The sequence below is a fragment of the Motacilla alba genome, chromosome 2 (genome assembly GCF_015832195.1).
Source record: "Motacilla alba alba isolate MOTALB_02 chromosome 2, Motacilla_alba_V1.0_pri, whole genome shotgun sequence".
Classification (NCBI taxonomy): domain Eukaryota; kingdom Metazoa; phylum Chordata; class Aves; order Passeriformes; family Motacillidae; genus Motacilla; species Motacilla alba.
The window spans coordinates 67,395,596-67,417,503 of record NC_052017.1 but is presented as its reverse complement, the minus strand read 5'-3'; the positions used below and the strand labels follow the sequence as shown (position 1 = coordinate 67,417,503).

General features: G+C 39.1%; 1 protein-coding gene across 2 annotated transcripts in view; it reads right to left on the bottom strand.

The window, feature by feature from the left end:
• The window catches only part of LYRM4 (LYR motif containing 4), a 93,425-nt gene that overhangs the window by 17,963 nt on the left and 53,554 nt on the right, over window positions 1-21,908 (bottom strand). The window contains exon 3 of one of the 2 annotated variants that reach the window (XM_038127263.1): window positions 102-21,905. The exons of the other annotated variant lie outside the window; for it this stretch is intronic. Within the exon in view, the coding sequence (XP_037983191.1) occupies window positions 21,822-21,905 (84 nt within the window). The 3' untranslated portion in view covers window positions 102-21,821. Of the gene's footprint in view, window positions 1-101; window positions 21,906-21,908 lie in introns of those variants that run through there. 2 annotated transcript variants of the gene reach the window in all.

Here is a 21,908-nt window from a genome sequence, read left to right as displayed (position 1 = left end):
TTTCTGCATTAAAAAGACTTCATTTTTTTGGCAAAATTTTTACAGATTACTAAACTACAGTCATCTGTTGCTGACAAAATCATAAAGGTAATTTCCTTGTTTATCTTACTTTCTGTGATGGAGGATATCCAAAGATTTCTTTTTTCTTGCTCAGCCATCATTCTTCGTTTACTATCTCCAAACCTCCAAGTTTCAAAGAGCATTTTTCTTTTCCTCCCCTCTTTTGGAACAGTTCCAGTGAAAGCCATAAAAAAACCTCATTGCCTGGATTGACTACACTCTTTAAAAACCTGAGTAGGAGGCCAATGAGAAGAAAGAACAGTAATGCTTTAGGATGGAGGATAGATTTGTTGAATTTCAGTCAATGTTTGGACCTGTGAGTTCTCACTTGCTATCCATTGTGCCAGGGTCACCTCGAAATAATTTCTCAGGTCCAGCTGAGTTTCCAAAACAACACCCCAGTCAAAAACCATGACTTTGATTTCCTTGATTAAGCAACCTCTGCAGAACAATAACCGCAAACACAGTGAACCACTCTGTTCCTCTTGAAGTTACTCCAGGTGATGGTGGGCAGGCTTCTGACTTCCTACAGCCTCTCCCCTGGGGCAGGAATTGCTTCCCTTGCCTCTCAGTGCCAAGGCAAACATCCCCTGCAGCATCCCACCAAGCCAAAGCCAAGCTCTCGTGCTCCAACCTGCCCAAGCTGAGGTGGGTTGAGGTCCTGCCATCACACTGCTTTTCAGGGGGACAGCTCACACTCAGCCAGTAACACACACACACATGGGTTAACTTCCCAGTGCTCCTCTGCCCAACCCTTTGTGCAAACAGAAGGAAAAATTAACGAGGGAGAAAATAATTACTTGCAAACCCTGCAGCTTTTGAACAGGAGATATCTGTGTTTGTGTGGATATAGGGTATAGCTTACATTAACTTGTTTAATTGGACTAAACTGAAGCAGCATTTTTTCCTTTTTTTGGCAAAGATAAATTACTGGATTTAGCACAGCTGGTAAGAGCTAATTCTGTACAAAGAGTTCTTTTCAGTAGTGTGGGTGGCAAAACACTTTCAGCAACTGGCCTAATTAGTTCTTCCTTCTTTGCAATAGCACAGGACAGTTCAAAAAAGAAAATAAAAAAGATTGTAATGGAAGATGTGGTATAAAATCATCCTGTTTGCTCTTCTGGTTTTGCCAGTCTTTCCTTATTTAATGTCACACTAAGCAGAGGCTTGCCCTAGTATTTTGCAGCACAGATAATAATTAGGAGTGGGAGGTTAGCACTTATTCCAAACACAAGCAGGGAGCAACGTCTGTTCCTCTGCACACGCCAGAGAAGGGCATTCCTCGCCCAAAACACCCCGGCCAAACCCAAGCAGCAGAGTGATGGGTGCACCACTGAGGGCTTTCCCCTCGGCAGAGCTCCCATTCTGGGTGCCTTGTTTAGCACACATTGGGAAGCTCGAGCTGCCAACGAGCTGCACTCCCCAGCACACCCTCTCTGACACGGATCATTTACGCGACAAAAGACAACGCGGGTGCCAAGCGGGATCATTTCAGCTCCACTGCTCCCGACGTACAGCCCACCAGCTGCAGGGCAATAACCCACTGCCCCAAACAAGCGCTGACTTGAGCACGCTGACACCTTCCCTTTCCATATGAGCCGGCCAAAAGTGCTCGGGCTCTTCCACCAGTGCGCGCACTGACGTGCGGGCGCTCTGCAGCTGTCAGCAAGATACAGCTCCTACCAGATAAAAACTGGGCTTGGCAAGATCCACTTGACCTTCTGAATGTCAGTGAGATAAAGGGTAAAAGGCCAGGAAGGGCACAGATGTTTGAATTTAACTTCATTATAGGCCATCTAGGAAACTGCTGGAAATTTTTTTCTAGCTGTTGTTTTGAATAATGATTCTGGAGCTGTGCTCGAGTGAGTTACAAATCTATTAAAAAAACAATTTAAATTGTTACAAGCCATTACTAACGTGTCTTTTTCTCCTAACTAGACTGAATAAAGGCAGGATTATGAAAAACTTCTGCTAGGGAAAAACTGAATGTGAAGGGGAAAAACAGAAGTGAAGAGTATTTTATGAAGACAAACAGAATGACCAACTAATAAGGAAACTCTCCAAAGAGCTTAAAGAAAAACCCAGCAATGAAACTAGAAAATAACAGAGTTTACCTGTACCTACAGTTCCTGTCTTGTTTTTTTAAAATTATTTTTGTATTTGCCCATTTGTTTCTGTTGGCAGCAAACAGAAGACAGAGGGCTACTCCTATATGTAATATTAGTCAGTCTGATGAAAAACAAGAATTAATAAAACTTCTTAGAATTGCCCAGTGCTCATTTACAGTTTGAACAGTCTGATACTGAGAATAATATTTTCCAATACACACTTCTCCATAACAATTGTTCTAGTCTATATGGAGTTTTTGGTTGATGGAAGGTTGTTGATGAATCTTGAAAAGACTATTTAAAGACATGTTGGGGGGAAGGCAGAGACAGGAGGCAGTTATGGGGAATAGACTGAATCTAGGAATTTGTCAGTGAGGAATCCTGTCTGAAGTAATTTCTAATACAGCACTTTCCTCTTTCTGTGGCTTGACACCTTAAGTATTTCTTCATTCTCTTTCCATTTTTCTGTATATAAACATTGGAAGAAGAAGAAGGGAAACTGACTGACTATAAACAAAAACCAGTGAAGCTACTACACACAGCTATTATGTAAAGCAGAGATTTGTCCTTAATCTTTCAGTATTAATCATCCCAGAGTTTTAACAAAAGGAGAGCAAGACTAACTGGTAAGAGATTCAAAATGATTCTTTAATGTATATAATGCATGAGGTCTTTTAACAAACATGTGCATCCAAAAATCATTTTGCTCATTCTATCTCAGCTTGTTTATTTTGCTATTCAAAAATATTGTATAAAAACCTTACATATAAGCCTGTGTACGAAAGAAATCCCCCTCTGGGAAAAAAACACAGAAAAATCAGCCAGTAGATGGCATTGTGGTACTTCAAAAGACATTCCAGAAAATTCCACTTTAAAAACATGCAAGCCTAAATGCTGTGTTTAACCACTTACTGCTTAACCAATGCAGTATTTTACTCCTGCTCCGTGCTCCACATGCACAACCGAATAAACAAAACTGCATGATGTAACTCCACTGTCACACTAGCCCTGAAACAAATCTTGTCTGCTCTGGTTCCCAAATCCAATTAGCTCCATATGCTAGATTTACAATCCCAGTCTTGAAAAGATGATCCTTATTTGATGATTAATGTCCCACAAGCCATGGCCATCACAGATATAACAGAATAGATGTGATGAGTGGAAAAATATTTGCTAAAACAGAACCATATACAAGATCTTACAATCAATGCAGATAATACTATTTCCCGCCATACAGCAACTTCTGTGTATTAGATACCCTTTAAAAGTAAATTTCTTAAGTATTTTCTGAATATCCCATGTAATTTGTTTCAATTAAGCTGCTGATACGCCCTCACAGCAGGAGTTGAGAAGACTGTAGCAACCCACCAGTTTCTTGTGCAACACAGCAATTCTCTATTGCTCAAACCAAATTTGAAATAATTTTGCAGAACTCAACACACAAAAGACCTTGTGAGTTTAAGAAGTATATTCCATACACAGACAAACTTATTTAAACTGAAATTACACTTGCAATTATCAGTACTTTATCTGCAAGCTACTTTACAGATTAACCTGCTTTACCTTGATCATCTCTGAACAGGGGGTTGGAGCAGAGATTTCTGGAGCTCTCTTCCATCCCAGGTATTCTGTGAGCCTTATATATCAATGTTGCTCATGACATTAGTCTTTATGAAAACATCTAGTTTCACTATGGTATTAATTTTCTCAGCAAATTTTAAAAATCCTCATCAAAAGGAAATTTTCAGGATTGTGTAAATCAATCTGACTATTTTGAGGACTCTGATTGAATTCAATAGCATACTCTAAGCATCCAATCATATATAGTCCTTTTACTCCATGCCACTTCTAGAGTAAACTAAAGCAGTTTAGTTTTCCTGATGGAAAAAATTCAACTTCAGGTCTCCACTGCCTGATAGTGTAATACTTGGATTAAGAAACAAAGGAGCAACTAAAACTTCATCCACAAATTAAGAGATCAAATAGTTTTGCAAATTTAGTATCTACAAAAACATCATCCTCCCTTGAACAATGCTAGGGCTTATATGTGAAAATTCCCTTTTCCGATTATAAATAGGTTTTAAAGACACACAATGATAGAAGAAAAATGTTTCTTTCATCCCCTGTGAAGCATTACTCTGAATGTTTAGGTATTAAAAATGGGTGTCTCCTTTTTGGAATAGAGGTGGTCAGGTAGGGCTGGAACGCCCAGGAGAAGAGGGAAAAAAAATAGTTCCTTCTTCTTCTCGTCACTTTTTCAACCTGATCCTATCTTTAGAGGTAGGTGACAAGTGTCACAAACCCAAAAGCCTTTCAAAGAGAACAGAATGGTGTAAAGGGGAGAACATAAGCACTGATAACTGGATCACCTTTAAGGATCCACCTTTTCCAGTATTTTGTGCCCACTGTAGTCCACAAGCAGTTCTTCGGGGAAAGGGAGCATGAATATGACACACATGCATATATCTTTCAGCTGAAATGCCTCCTCTGCTTCCAGAGACAACAATGTTTTGGCAACTTCATGGCCATGTAACCGTAACACCATGTAAACAGATGTGATTAATTTGTCTAATCCCCATTTGAACCCATCCACCTGCTGGTCTCCCCAGCATGCTGAGGCATGTGGAAATGAGTTCTACCATGTAAATGTGTACTTGGCACTCCTTCTGAACTCTCAAGCTTTGTGGTTATCATTTTGCTTTGACCTTGTACAACATTCAAAAGAGTAAAGAAAATGTGACTCTACTTGTATTTTCCTCAGAAATGTTTCTCTTCAGGAGTTTTCAAGTAGTATATTCCTCATACCCAGGTACCAAGAAGGAAGGTAACTCAGAGAAAGTACAGCTAACATCCAGGTGGTCAGGAGCAGATGAAACAGGACAATAGCAGACACCATTTCTGAACAGGCTGGAAGTGCACCATGACACCTTGCAATCTATTTGACAGCAGAAGTAGAAAAAGGTGACCTGACTGACTGCTCTTACTACTGTTAAAGCAGAGTCATTCTGAGTGTCCAACTGTGTCCACTGACCACACTCTAGGTCACAAAGCCCACTGTACAGGAGTGGGCCCGTGGAGTAAATACAGTGTGACCTTGTGTGGTGACCTCCAGAGTGTGGTGGCTCACAGGCAAAGAAAAGCATCCTTCACCATCTTACTTATGATGTGTGCTTGGTCTTGTATCCTGTGAGGCTTGGTGGTGGGGACTGACACAGAACCAGCAAGATGATCATACAGGGTCATCCCCCAGTTTTGCCTTCTGGGAAACCTACCTTCAAATTGTTACAGGCCTCTCTTGCCTGCGTTGAACTGTGATTTGCAGGAGATATCATTTACATGTCAGAGAGAAAAACAATCTGGTAATTTTCTTGTGTTCATCAGCTACCCTCTGCTATCATGAGAATCCTTGATGAGGAAAGCACCCTGACCCAGGACAGGCACTTTTTGTGGAAAGATTTCCTTGTAGCTGAATCCACAGAATCTGATTCCCTTCCAAACCCATCCAAGTGTTTGAACGTTTTGTCCTTTGACATACTCATAAATATTGGTTCTTCTCATGCAGCCAGTGCTTCAACAGGATCAGAGCTGGAGTATATATGCAAAAGGATTCATACTCTCATCACACCAGGTGCTATTTTCTTAACCCATTCAGTGGCTCCCGATGCTGCGCTCAGCCACATCTAAACACAACATGCTGCATCTAGTATCTGTTTGTTTTACAGAATGGCAAATACAGCTAACAAGAACAAGAGATTTTTTGAAGATGACTATTGTTTCAAAAGTCTGTGTTATAAACAAGTGGTACAAATTTTGAAACTTTAAAATGGGCTGGGTGCTGATTCACCAGAGCAGAGGCCACTGTTTAACCCAGCATGAGTCAATGGGAATTTTCTCAGATACTAGAGAAATGGTGACAACTGTGGTTGTGTCACAGGCTTCCATTGCTCTTCCAGACCAAAAATTATAGCCAGAAAAAAAAAACCAAACCAAAAACCCTCAACCAAGCCTACTCCTAATTGCAAAAGGAAGATCTGAGCTAGACCTCCCACTAACATGGTCTCTGAAGTGTTTCACTGCTTGTAGGACTGGTAACTATTTGTGAAAGAGCAACTTTCTAAACCATGCACACACACAGCCATGGAGCATCTGGACCAGGCAGGGAGCTCAGGCTTACCATTCCCTCAGGCTGGAGGCATCCCAATTACAACATCTGTCCAGAAGGAGAAACAGATGGCCAACTTCTCCAGACTTTTCTGCCTGCCTGACCTGATGTCCTTTACACCAGTCACTTGGGCAGATAAATAATAATAAATAAAATTAATAAGGCTAATTAAACCCCCTGGGCAAATTAAAGAGTTAATTATGTGACAGTCCTTCTCAGTCCTAAATATTGGGCTTAATCACTGGGGCTCTCTGTGCACTCACTAAAAAAAGCAGACTGACAGAAAAAGTATTATCCTCAAGATACTACATTTGCTAATTTGCAGTACAATTGCAGGGTTAATTGACAACGTCTTGCCATTTCTGAAAGCAGTTTGACAGACTTTTCCAGGCACTCCACCACTGCCTACAGCAAAACTACGTAAGGTACAATAATATCTACTGCTCACAAGTAAAAGAAAAAGCTCTCAACTCAGCAAGAACTGTGTTTCTTAAAAAAAATAAATTAAAACACCTTACTAACTGGTGCTTAGGTTTTTCTGTACAAATCAGCATTTACAGACTAGTACTCCTCACTTTGTTTCAAACTCACAATCCAATCAATAATTACATTAAAATACACCAGCAAGGAAAAAAATCAAAGTACAGCTAGCCAATTAGGAATTTCTTTAAGCTGCAAGCTTGCAAATCAAACTGAACTAGTGAATTAAAATTTTTAATCTTGGTTTTTGAGGGTTCTTCCCTCCATAAACTCAGTTTTTAACTGCACTGTTAGTTACAGAGAAATTCTTCTAAATGACATTTAAACCATTTTTCTAAACCTATTAGGATTTTATGGTTATATTGTCTGCATTTGTGCTGGTATTAACTTCTGAAGCTGCCACCTCACTTTTACAGCAGAATAAAGATATTATGTTCTCAGAAGCTTCTACGGACACCTGGCAATCACCTACAAAAGAACACCCAGTTAAAGGCTTCTCTGGAAGAAAGGCTAGAGCTTGAGTGCAAGTCTTTCTGTTTACTCACCAGAGAATCCATTCCAGAGAGGGGAGTTGTAAAGGGTAAGCTTACACAAGATCTTTTGACTGATGTGTAACCGCAATCATCAAGCCATGGGGCCCAGCAATGTAGAAAAGGTGATTTCCTAAATTCACACATCCACAAACTGCTACTTTAAAGTTCAGGCAGGACAGACCAGCAAGCTTCCACGAAATAAGGGAAGGGATATTCAGAGTCGCTGCCATCTCCCTGGTGTTCCTTGCCCTTGCATTGGCTACAGACCTCTCCACCCACTGCTCTTTACTGGCCCTCACTTCCAGTCCCAGTCAAAACTACCTTTAAATGAACGCAGGGCAAAAGTTACTCAAGGTGATGGCTGCTAACTGAAGTCACTTCTTCCCTGCAAAGTCACACTGTAGCTTGTCCCAGGGGGTGACAAATACCTGCTCATCTCTCTCTGGATACAAATCCTCTAGCCCTCACCACAGGAGCTTGTGTCTCACTGTGTTACTTTGTCCCAGTTGATGTTAAGGACACAAATTCAATTTCTTTCAGTCACAGAGGGAAATGTTGGAATTGTTAAAGGATATTGTAAGAGATGGACTAAAACTTGCCCTAATTACTACAGCCTGCTTGAATCAATATGCAAGTGTTACAAAGCTTCCCATGCAAACTGAAGAAGTTAATATTAGAAATAAGAATGATAAATGCTGTGCTTTCATTAAAAAAAGCTTCTCCTTTGAACTTCTAATTAGGGAATAAAATGTATTAAGCATTTTAGGGAGAAACTTTCTCAGGAAATACAGTGATAACACATTTATCATTTTCTGTGGCTCACATGGTATTTGACATAATTTCTCCTTAGGACCCTCCTTCCCTCCAGCCAGCCAAACTCTCATGCCTTAATTCCACAGTGATTTCAAGTTTCCTTCAATTAGGAAGGTTATGAAGAACCACAGAATAACTCCTTAAGTTGTGATAGAGTTGAAAAAGCACAGAGAAAAACAGTCTGAGGAGATGCAATGTGAGGCTTGGCTCATGTCAGGTTGAGTTTCCTACTTTATGTTTTTATACCTTAAAAGTATGAATATATTTTCAAAATGTAATTTCAGTCTTTTTCCTACTGTACTTTCCTTCAAAAAAGAGGTCTAGCCCCTGCACAAGATCCGGCATGAAGTAACCCTGCCAAAGAGGTATCGCTCTTGCAGAAAGGATCTTGAGGAGTTTGTTCATGCAAGAATCTGACCCAGAAGGGAAGCATTGTCAGGTCACCCTGAATCAAACTGCAGACTTGAGGTTTTTTAGAATGTGCTTGTAAGGAGAAAGCCAGTCAAATGCCACAGAATAAAACAATGGTGTTCAACAAGATCCAGCGTCCCACTGGCAGACACTAGTTCCATGGTAAGGGAACTGGGGTAGGGAAGTTATTACCTGATGTGGCAGCAAATCATAACTCACTGATCTGTTCAGTAACACCCTCTGAGAAGACCAGATGCAAACATGAGTAAGGCCACAGCTAATGTAAACAAAAAAAAACCAAAACAAAAGCAAAACCAACATTACCCAATGTCAGACAAGGAAAAAACATCACTGTAAAAAGGTACTGGCAAAAATTGGCAATAATTAGAAATGATCCATTATGTTCATAAGAGGTATGAACATAGCCTTCCACCTATTTCCAAACACAGTAACAGTCTTTGAAGGCAGATACTACTTACTGTTAAGTTAAATGATGGGAAAGCAAATGCTACATATGAGTGCCCAGAATTTTAACACATTGCTTTTATATCCAAAAAGGACCACCGCTACACTATTAAATGCTGAGAACATCAATTTTTACTGAACGTGTTTTGCTTCTGCTTTAAAAATGCACGAAAGAAAGAAATGCCTGGCATAGAGAATTGGTCTCCTTTTGCCAATAATGCTAGTCAATATTAGCATGTAAGTTTTTAATGATTCACTACACTGTTTGATTATCCACTCCCCAAACTCACCTTAATTAGCGGAAATATTGATTTTTACAATGTTTAATTCCTACAAGCTAAAGAAATATGAGCTGATAAATCTAGTACTGAATAACAAAAAATTAAATTGATATAGTAATAAAATTGTAACAAAGGGAAAATGCCCTCCTGGACCTAAATTGAGTTACAGTAGTTTACATTTAAAAATTTTAGTTTGAATCCTGCTGAGGCAATCATTTATGGAATGCTGCCTTGCCAAGCAAGTCACCAAGAGCTCCTTGAAAGGATGTGATTGTACTGTTGCCACAACATATTGTCCAGTGCAAAATAGTCTCCCCAAAGTATAATAGAGTTATAGCACAAATGGTGCCAAAGGTCTAGCTGACAAGCTTTTCCTATCAAGACAAAAAACAACCTGGTCCAAATTTAGGTTTCTTTAAAAGAATGGAAGAAAGTTAGTACTTTTTCATTCACCATACGAAAAAATGTTTCTAGACTTCTATCTCATAAAAATGAAAATTCTTCTTTTTTAAAATATGAATAGGAAATTCTGAGCACTTTTTTTTTTTGTCTTAGGAACCATAGTACAGCTACACTCAATGGACAGATGTCTAACATTAACAGATACGTTCTTAAGTCTGAAGGCACAAGTGTGATATGTCAACGTTATGGTCTGTTTTAAAGCAGACATAACATTGTCACTAATTCCTGAGATCAAGCTGTAACTATTTAAACTATAGAGCCATTCCTTCTTTTAAAATTCTGTATTTGCACAAGCATTTTTAAAATAAAATGTTACCAGCCTTCTATAGTAACAGACTAAGCATTCTCATTAAGTGCCCAGAATGATCCCTTAGAGAAAGACACTTTTCCCTGCTTAAGTTCTAGTAAAAAGAGGACACACATTCAATACTATCCCTTTTCCTCATTTCTATAAAGGACCAACCTACATTACCAGCACTCATGGAAAAGGAAGGAGCAAACAGTTTTATGTAAAAAACCCCACATTTTAATCCATTCTTCCTTGAGAGCAAGTGTATCTTTCTAAAAAGGTAAAAAGCATGTCTTAGCTGTAAGTAAGTCCTTATGTAAAGAACTAAAGCAAATAACTAAATCCAGCTAATATTTGACAGTTGCTGCCTTATGGAAACACTGAGGTCTGCAAGGATGGTGGCAGAATGATTAAATGGTAAACCACTATGTCAGCTGTTGAAGAGATTAAAAACCAACAGCCTGTGTAACAGTAACAACAAAAAAGATCAACAGGACAACAGCATGTGGCGGCATCAGCATTATCAGAAATGTGTGTAAAAGAGGCTTCAGTTACTATTTCACATCAAAGCCAGCACCTTTAATTCTCAAGTGACCCAAGATGTGGAAGGCAGCGAGACCTACTGAGATGCAGCCCATTTGACAAATCACACTTGTCTAAACAGCAACTTGGGAACTTTTTCCCCCTCTTTTCCTTTCAGGGAGATTTCTGGAACTACTGGTGTTAGTGGATGGTTCTGAATGTTCTGAGGGTTGCCAGAGCACAACCTCTCCCTGCTGCTGGACAGGAGCAGCCCTGCGGTCTGGGCACCTGATGGGAGGGAGCTGTGCAGAGCCACTCTACACCTGCTGCTCCCCAAAATAAAGGTTATCAGGTGGTGCTGCGGGGGCACTGACATGTCCATAAGGCTTGCTATGAGTCATACACACAGTGCAACACAGCCAGGGCACTGAAATGCTACCTCAGGCAGAGTGAACACTGACACATTTCCTTCCCACTTGCAAGAACCAAGACTCCGGGCTGTGACTTCTTTCCTTCTCTAGAAAAATGCATCCCAAGCACAAATAGTGGGGCAAGCTATGGAAAGTATTAAAACCCTCCCATGACAGTGTATATGACAAGAGATGGCAAAGGAAGTTTTCCTGTGGCTGCTCTTTACTGTGACCCCCTTTCAGTCCCACTTACATCAGAACAACTGTTCTTAATTCAACGCAAAAGGTAAACTGGGGACACTGCCAGTGTAAGCACAATCCTAAAAAGCATTTAATGAAGAAATGTATGGACTGCCAGCATCAGTAACGAGCTGACACATGGTGCCTCTCCCTGTTGTCAATAACAGACTAACTGAGAGAAAGGCAGCCAGAGGGCCGCCAATTTTGGGAGCTTCTGGGTGATGGCTCTAGGCTAGACCAATTACACAACTACAGTCATCCCTGGATTGCAACAGTTTAGAAATTTTCCTTTTGTTTTAGCTTTAAGTGTGGTTTTGTTTTTCTTCCATTGATTTAATTGAGAAGATTACTGATGAAAACCAGATCTATCAGAACTTGCTTCTGTATACAAATGGCACCTTCAAAGGTCATCTAGGATCCAGAAAATGAGTCCTTAAAGCTCCTAATAAAACTCATAAACGCAGCATGCTGTTGGTACCAATCTTTAGCTCTTTACCAGAAAAAACTTGACTTATGTTCCAAAACTAGTAGAATTTACTGAGAATTTAATGCACAAGACAGGCAGATGCATGGACTTGATTAATAAGGCAAAGAATGCAAACAGAAACAAAATATTATCTACTTAAAAATAATTAGGTAAATAGATTCCTATAGAGAAGGCAGTTCCCACGTCATAATCCATACCATTGCAACAACTGAAATAGAACAGGTACTGATTTATACCTGTTACAGCTCCCAGTTCTGACTTTTTTAGTGTTTTGCACTGTACATTTCATAGTGTTTTCTGCACTGCAAACTTCTTTCTTAAATCAGTAATTTGGAAAACACATATTCAGTTCTGTGACACCGCATTTCATCATAGGTAGGTCAAAACATTTTTCTGCGTGGATCAGTTAATTTCACAAGTTTGCTGTGAAGCAATGCAACAAGACCAACTTTTTTAACCCCTATCTGGTTGAATTTTCTGGTAGAGAATTTGGACATTTGCAGGTAAGCAAAATAAGATCTTTCAGCAGTTAGACCCACTTGCAACTGAGAAGAATGACATCAACATTCACAAGCTACTTCTACTTCCTGCCAATAAGATCCATGCTGCTGTCTCTGAGTCCGGATCCATAAAGTAAACCGATAAATTTTTAGAAAGTGAATCAGAGGACCAAGCAGTGCATGAAATGAAGCTGAAATGTTACTGTTTTGTCTAAAATATTCTTCACCAATTATAACTTTTGTCCTTATTTTTTTCTGTTGATATAAATTCCTGATCCAAAAAGAACAAGGTTGATAATTGATTTACAACTGAATAATTGAAGACTTCCCAAATTCTGAAAACTTCCAGTAGTTGTAGAGGATGAGGTTGTGGATGAATAATGCCGGAGGCTGTGCATGTATGAGGCAACTATACACTTCACCAATTTCCCTAAATTGGTGAAGCTCTTAAGGACGACATATTGGGGAAACGAAATATAGAAATTACTACATTTTTTCCTAGAAATCTATTGCCTCTCCAAGCAGGCGTTGTTCCAGATGGTATTATTCCAGGTGAGCAGGTAGATATTGAATGACTAGATTTTCTTGCAAGCTTAAGGTCTTAAGCATAGGACTGGTGGTTCAAAAACACAACTACAAACCAAGTGGAAGTACTGCCATTATTTGTTATAAAAAAAAAAGAAATCAATTTCTCTCAGTTGTAATGTATTGATATAACCTTACAGCTGTTTCTCAGGTTATGGGGGACAAAAAAAGTGAATAGATTTTTACAGTGTTACTTTTCCCACAGTCTTTGATATATGGATCCATGTCAGGAATGTAACCAACAGGAGGTAGAAGAAACTGCTGCCTTGGCTAGTTCTTGTTCTTTTGCAGTGAGTGCCAATTCACTGCGTGGCTCAAGTAGCTCAAATGGATTCCCTGTTGTTATTCTTTGTGTGTCATGAAAAATATGCTGGAGGACAAGGATGTCTGAAGTGTTCTATTGCTCCTGGTCTACAGATTCACTTTATGCTTTCCTGTTATCCAGCATGAATTCAAATTACAATAAAGTGGGCATAAGTTACTCATTCATAAAATTTAAAACTCACAAATTCACATATTCAAACATTCATTAAAGGTGTGGAAATGAAAAATACCCCACAAGTATACAAGTATCTCTGTGGAGGTAGGTTACATCCAAGATACCTCACTTTTTCCTTTCCTTACAAGGCAGGTTTCCAGCCTTTGTCCATGTCCTCCCTTCCTGACAAACTACTTTAATTATCACAGCTGGTTCATGACTGGGAACACATCCACTCACTTCTCCCCTGTGCAACGAACGGTACCCAATCTCTCTGTCTTCAGCAAAGCATAACTTAATATATTAACTTGTAACTTCTATATTGTGTGTCAAATGCAAGATAAATGTTGGTCCTGAAACCTAGGAGCATTTTATTATGCAAAACAGAACCAAATTCACCCAGCAAAATACTAGCATCTCATGCCAGATACATTAAGAATAATGACATACTGATAAAAACACTCATCTTTTTGCCTTTGTAAAGGAAATGCAGGGGTTCTGACTCCAGGAGGTCCCCTCACCTCACTGACTTTCAATGGTCATGAGACCGTGGAGCAGACAGTGCAAAACTTGTACAGGCTCTTTTCTCCCCACATTATGTAAGACACAAAGTTATAATCTATTTCTTGTATATGTTCACTAACTGAGTAACTTAAACCAGGCTACATTTAATAGATTACTTTTAACACATAGCTTAAATTCCCCAAGTTGTTTTCCTGCTGTGTTTTCTGAGACAGCATAAAGTGGCCTTGAAATAAATAAATAAATCCCACCAACACAACAAAGCACTATAATGCAGAGTCATGCAGCATAACTGCTAAAAGGATTCCATATGGAAGAAAGATCGAGAACAACCAAACAACTTTATTTTATTTTGGAAAAATAAAATTCACAAGTTAGAGCAGAACTTGGGCAGTTCTAAATCGACACTTTCTTCAGCAGAAATATTGCCTAAGCTCTTTTAGAACTTGCTTGTATGCCAGAGCAAATATTTTCATTTCACTGACCTTACTAAGCAACTCCCCAACATTAAGTGTATGGTACAACCCTGCAGTAATATCAAGCCTGGAATATTTATTAAAAATATTTGCAATCTGTGAAAACAAACTCTTAATTCCACACATATTCAAACCATGAACTCCATTCCGTGTATTAAACAGCACAACAGAATCTAATCTAAAACAGGTTTTCATGTAGGAGAAGAGGAGGTGGTGGTGAGTGGGTGCTCTTCTTTACATTATTACTAAGATTTGACCCTTTGAGCCATCACTGACTAAAATTAGTACACTTGATTTCCAACTTTTTGGATGCACACTGTACTATCTTCCACTGCTCTACAGTAGAATTAGCAACAGGACTTACAAGCATTAGAAAGTATTTTCTTATGAGAAGAAAAGGACATATTAGGACATAAGTTGTAATCCTGTCTGTACTTTTCTCTCTGATATTCCTAACATTGTGCAGGCCTAAATGACTACATCTTTCCAGGTGCACCATCAAAAATCAGGATCTATGTCTACCTACCACTGTAGCCTCTAAATAATAGAAATGCTGGTGTGCTAGTGTGGAAGAGGATTTGTTGCTGTTGTCTTATGTAGGACAGCCTATATAATAATACCATTACATTCCCAGGTCTCACTACTTTGGAATACCTAGTCAACAACAACAACAGTGTCCTTGCATATGTTATGATTCTTTCAGATCCATGAAGATCACATCCCCTTCTTCTCTGACTCCCTGGCTGACTCTGTTCTGTTAAGTAAAAGGAACCGTGAACCTTTTTTGTGGCTGAATCAAGAATAATAATCCATTTTCACAAAACAGATGAATGTAATGCTAAATGGTATTTATTTAAGCAAGAAATACCTTTCTGAAATGAACTGCATTTATAATGACTGCTGTTGCTTTAGTTTTTTGGTAGTGAATGTCACCCTTTCTAGAGAGGTATGTAGATGAAATAGGAAGATTACCATATACAAATCTAGAAGCAAGATTTTTTAGCATGACAATGGAAGGCAGCATAAAGCACGTCCTTTTGGATGCCATTTGTATGATTTTTGGTGCTGAGCCTTTCTTTCATACACAACATTAAGAGCAAAATGGCTATTATTGTCTTCGTGCTCAAAGCCTGGTTCCTACAAACACAAAGTTTGTTTATGTGTATTGTTATTTACTAAGCTTAGATCCACATTCTCAGTGGAAACCCATCTTGACAAAATTGCTGTGAATTTCATTCTTGTCCCTAAAAAAATCACACAAGAAATACACACAGACAGACCAGCCTCTGAACACTTGATATCTCTAAGAAGTACACATAATGTCTTAAAACTTCAAAAGAAGAAATGTTGAAGTCAGAAAGATCAAGTACTTCACCTTTTAAGAAATGATCCAGTGCAATCTGTAGTCACCTTATAGTTTGACAAGCTTTTCCATAAACCTCTAAAACCACTAACCAAACAACCAGTCCCCACAGATGCCCATTCCCTGCTTTGTTTTTCATCTTCTTTTATGACAGGATCCAACTATCAGTTCATAAATCCTGTAAATGCTTTTCATAGTGTTTTTACTGCCCTTTGGACTGAAACTGTCCTGGAGGAGAAGGGAATTCACTATTGTACTTTCCTACCAGCCAATTTCTGTACACATCTGTACGTAAAACACAGAAATAGATGGTGTTTCACAGCAGAAATCAGAAACTGAGTAATAGCTGGGAACTGATCAGGTGAGCTTTGGAAAATAAGGACGAGTGACACAGGTTGAATCTGTTGTAGAATATGCAGAACAGATCTTCATATTAGACTGTATTCACAGCTGTAAGCTAGCAGAAGATATTTAGAAAGATAAAACTAGAACAATGGGAGTAGAAAAATAATAACTTTACCATTACCGGCATGAAATACTGGGAACTGTGATATTGTATCTGGTCCATCTGATGGTACTGACTACTTCATCTTTAACAAGCAATTTTCTGGAGTGAATGGGGAAAGAAATAAGTTGGTTGAGTTTTTTTCCCCATTTTAATGTACTTAAAATATTCTGCAAACACGCACTGGAAATTTCTCCCTTAATTATGTAACTATCCACTTGTGAACTGTGAAAAATTAGAAGTACTTGTATAGAAAAACTGAAAAACACATTGCTGAAAGTTAGAGAATCACAGATTACCTAAAAGCAGGATGTTATCAGCTATCATTGCTAATGTTCTTGCTTACACATCTCTCCAGCTCCAGTGATGAAGACACTGAGCTTTCTAGAATCCAAGCAGCTTCAGAAAGCTGGATAATTGCTACGGGCATGGCAGCCAGTGTGCTCTGTCCTATAAAACTCCAGCTAAAGAGCTGGTAGATGCACACACTGCATACTGTGCTGAACAGAGAATGACAGAGACAGAGCTGGGAGTCCAACTGTGTCCCTGAAGAAACTTCACAAGTCCTGGGAGTTTACTGACCCACCCAGCATCCCTAGTTTTGACCAGATGTGCTGCTGGGTATATGAGATGAGTCATGCCTGAACCACTTGCAAGTGTTACGGAGTTCAAAAAGATGGGTTCTCCACGTCCGCTCCTCCACAGTTTAGTCAGTGGGAATTGGCTGTTTTGCTCACTTTGAGTAACCATAAAATACAGAGACTACTAGTGAAATGAAATGATAAACTATTGATTTACAAAGTCTAAAACTTTCACTAGTGAACACTGAAAATCAGATACTGAGGAGGAGGTACTAGAGAGGAAGATATCTGGCAAATTGACAACTGAGTCAATATAAAAAATACAAGTACCATTTTAAGCTCTTCACTTATGATGTAAATCTCTTATCCACAACAAATTTAAATAAAAAAGAGGTGCTGGACAATAAAGCACAGAATTCTGCTAGAATTTGACATTCCCAGAACAGCACCATTGCAGATACGGATTGCCAGTGCATACATGTAAAGCATCAGCTGCAGTATTTCACAAAAGGCAGCAACTTAAACAAAACAAAACATTGAAGCATCTCTCATTGATTAAAACAACACAGTTGTTTTAACCGTGGGGAAGAAAGTTAAGTCTTGTTTGAAGTTTGTACTCATTAGCAAACAGAAATCTAAACCCCCAGGATGATTTGAATGTATTTTTTTTTCAAGGGCAACATAACTGTAGTAGAAAATTACTTAATCCCAGAGGATTAACATACACATTTCTGAAGAATGAGAAACTGGAAACCAGTCTTGTTTTAAGAAAGTGCACTTCTCAGCAGTGATACTGATGCTTTCCGAAGTGTGTGTGTAAGTCATCCAGGGTAAGCCAGTGACAATACTTTTCAAAACATCTAAAAATGTTAAGTTTGCTACCTGCTGAGATAAATGACAGTAAGTGAAAGAGATTACACAGTTTTCAGGTACAATCACTTTGAAATTCAGATGCTCTTCTATCAATACATTGCTTATTTGGAATTCCTAAGACTGAACATGCAAGTGTTCTGGACCAATGCGAAAATTAAAAAATTGACTTTCAGGTGCAGTCTGCCTTTAATATTGTAAACACCACTCTGAAACTCCTGAGACTGCTCCAGAAAACCACATACTCACATCTGCATCCATTACAAACAGACTGAAAATTCACACCCATCCAAGTAAGTCATTGACTGAAACTCAGGACCTTCCTACAGAGGCACTAACATACAATCTTTCCAGAAGCTCTTGTTTTTCTCACACTCTTCATAAAACAAGAAATACCCAATGCACTCATTCAAACTGGGCAAACCATGGCATTTCTGTCCTAGGAGGTACAAGGCACAGGATTAGCTCAGTCTATTTCTAGTTACCAAGGCCTCATCACAGCCTTTGGCACTGGAACCTGCCAGATACAATATATAAATGGAGCTGCAGCTGCACGGCCAAACTTCCACCATGCTCATCATGGGCAAAAATAACAGCAGTGCAGCTCAGCAGGAAAAGCACATAGGGAGACAACATTTTATAGGACAAATAAGAAGTTAACGGTGGTGGTGGTTTAGCCCTACTGAACTCTTAATTCATGGATCAAGATATTTATTATAATAAAGGACGTACTTTTCAGGAAGAGCCTTGTTCTGCAGACTTAGTGGAGGAAATGGCGGAAGCTAGATGGTGTTCTTGCTGAATCCATTTGCTTTAGGTGGGATAAAATGTTGTTTAGGAGATAATATTTTAAATTTGTTTTTATGACTTTTTAATTAAATTTGAGACATTAAAGAATTTAAAAGCTGTTCTATCTAAGATTTTCTAAAAACACAGAGTCTGCTTCAGGCTCAAGACAAACTGTTTACCTCAGAAAGCTCAAAAATATCCACGTATAGAAAAAATAAGTTTGCTTGGAGAGACTGAATCCTCTTGGAAAGATTCAGATTTATAAGATTACCTATTCACATCTGTTTACCTCTCTGCCACTGAAGAACAAGAAAATACACCTATAAACCAAACAGAAACTATGAAATTGCACCAATAAAGAAAGGTTTTAAGACCAAGATAGAGACTTGTAAATAGCAGATGAATCAATAAAACTGTGGTTCTTCATGGAGAATAAAGATCAATAAATGACCCTGTAATAGTCTAGTGATGCCTGTAAAGGATTCTGTTAGCATTCCAGAACAAATGTGATTACAGGCCCGGTTGGTGCTGTGGAACTTTGTTGTGCACCAGGATAAAGCTGTGCTTCTTAAGCAGACAAAAAAAAAGTTGAGAGACTTTTGCTTCATTTCTTGCCATAATGTAAGAAGTGTTCAGCACCCATGATGAAACATTGGCTAACACATGTACTGTGCTCTAAAACCCAATCCTGATGAAAGAGTTGTACAACCCAGTGCCCTCCTAAGCTCTGCAAAAAGCTTCAAAGGTTCACTTATTATGAAGTGCTGCATTTAAGCTGCTTGTGTGTTGCAATGTGTCATAGGTCATATTTTGATCTTCTGATTTACCATATAAAAACTTGTCATGTTTGTTTACTGCCAGCATGAAACCAACATTCTACATTTGTGATAACTCCCTAAAACTGATAAGGCTGAATTTTGGCAATGATGGACAGCAAATGACAGCCATGCTGCTGTTTGCTTACTGTGCTGAGTTGGCAGAAGGGAAACAGAAACCACTGAGAGAATCTACATCTTTACTGTTGACAAATCCATTTCATAGCTGCACAAAAACACATCTGCACTTGGAATGGGTTCCACTTAAAACAGAAGAATCATTGTTTTAGTGGACATTACAGAAACTAACTCCCCAAGTGAATCTCATGCAGTAATAACAACCCTTTTTTAACCGCTGTCTAATGATTTCTGCAGACATGAAATGGAATATTTTATTACTATTTCCAGCCATCTATGCTGCTTTTTCTTTCAGCTCAGGTTTGCCAAAACTGTAATGCAAGTCCCTATCCTTTACACCACCACATACTTCCTGGTATCAATAAACCAATTAAACATATCACTGGTGACCCAGGTAGGAGCTGCTGAACTCTCACACTGGCAGAAGCACAACTCAGTTGTGTATACAGCTAGAGCTTGCTAGTTATAAAGCCATCCTCCTATTCTAATTTAAGGTTTCTCTTAACCTTAGTAGAGGGAATCAAGAAGGAAGCTTGCCTGGAAGTTGTAACATGCTAGTGTATGCTTGGCCATTGCTAAGTCATTGTTTGACCACACACTTTTGTCACTGTGGACAAGTAAGTCAAGCACCTACACCAAGGTTTTAATTTGTACATGGAATGCACTTGTAAAGTGAATTTCTTCACTCCTCATACTTCGTTTCATATTGTGGCCCAGCATCTTGGGGCACATGGGCTGGATTCTGCTCTAAGCTGCCTGGGAGACCTCCAGAACCATGCTGACTGTGCTCCAGCAGAAACTGAGCATTAAGCCATCAAGACTAGACAAGAGGTAGTCCACAATAAAAAACCAAAACACAAAGCATATACAATGCAGACATTAGGTTCTTAACACAAAGTATTTTGCTTTCCTGATATGTTTGTAGAGGTCTGCTCAATGATTAATGCAGTCATTACTTCAACTTTTTCAGATCCTGAGAAAGACTGCATCTTTTGGGAGTGGTGATGTTTGAGCCCATACCTATTTGGGGGTGCTGCTTGCACCAGCTCCAGCAGTTCTTTTTCTAACCACCCTTATTCCTTGCTCATTACAGTGTATACCTTCATGGCCATGAGGCGAGCAGGGGAAACTCAGGACCTCTTATCTTCCACAAGGATATAAAATGGTATTTTTCAGCTGGATCAGCTTTGTTGACCTAGATCACTATTTTGGCTTTAAAAATTGAGACAGTATCACAAAGAAAAAGGGAGGAGCTGCTTATTTTGACACTGAAAACATACTAACCAAACAACAAACTGAAGCAAACACATAAAAGTACCACAAAGCCCTCCAGAACAAATAGCAAATTTACATTTATAATATTTACTGTATTTGATTTATTTGCAATAGAGACTACTTTAACTACTAGGATAGAAAGCAAGGGCACAATATGCAACCTGCAAGTTCAGAATGAAAAGCACCAGCAATGATTATTTCAAAAATATTTGCAAAACCTTGTAGAGGTTTCTCTTTGGAATCTTGTAGTTGAAATTTATTATTCTCTATTAATATGTAACCTCCTGTCCACTCTTGTTTAACTTAGTCATATGGTACTCTTTTCCCTCCCTTCCCTGCATTCCTCCTCAGTTGAGCTAAATTAATAGCACATAAAATAAATAAGGGAAAACTTAGAAAGCAAACATCTTTATGCAGATAAGGAGGATTATCTGAAGTAGTGCACCCAGATTTATTTGCATACTTCATTAGAGAAAGGCTGCTGCAAACTGACAAGTCAAAAGAAGGCTAACTCCCAGGTAGGAGCAATGGGATTTACAAACCATTCACTGAAGTAGAGAAGGATTATGCAGAAGGAAAAGACTCACATATGGAAAATAAAGTGATTTGTTCTTCCCTTTTATTCTGTTCCTTTTAAGAATGGCAGCTAAAACCAAAACTAATACATACATTACACACAGCTGAAGGGCAATTCTGTACGATGCAACCATCACACAGAAATGGTCTATTTCATTGCTTTGGCAGGGATGTATTTGTGAGCAGCAGTGGTGCTGAGCAAGCCTGCAGTTTTCCTCACTATTCCCTGCGTAATAAATAAGCATATTTTTTTCCCTGTCTTACAACAATCAGTTTCACCACACAACCTTTGTCACTGAGGGCTTTTCCCAAAGCTAATTTACAAGCTGCTTTTTCACACAGCCAATTCCAAGAAGCATTTCCATCATGACACATGGCCTGACAACTGTAAGTACACATCGAAGTGGAGTACATCTTCTAACCTTTCAGCTGGCGTACAGCACCCGACTGCAGCTGCACTCCTAGTCTACCACGATGAAAAATGAAAAAGGCTTACTTAAGTACCAGTAATTTTTATTTGCACTGCAGCAGGATGGGGATGTCCCTGAAGCTGAGTGATGCACCTCAGCCAAGGTAGAAGCAACTTCCACCAGAAGGTTCTGTTTTATCAGATTCAGCTCAGCTGCTATCCTTGGTCCACGCTCCCAAAGCTCTTTCCAGCCGCATCTCTCTGTACAGCAACGAAGTTTAAACTTCGGTAGAGTGAGTTCTG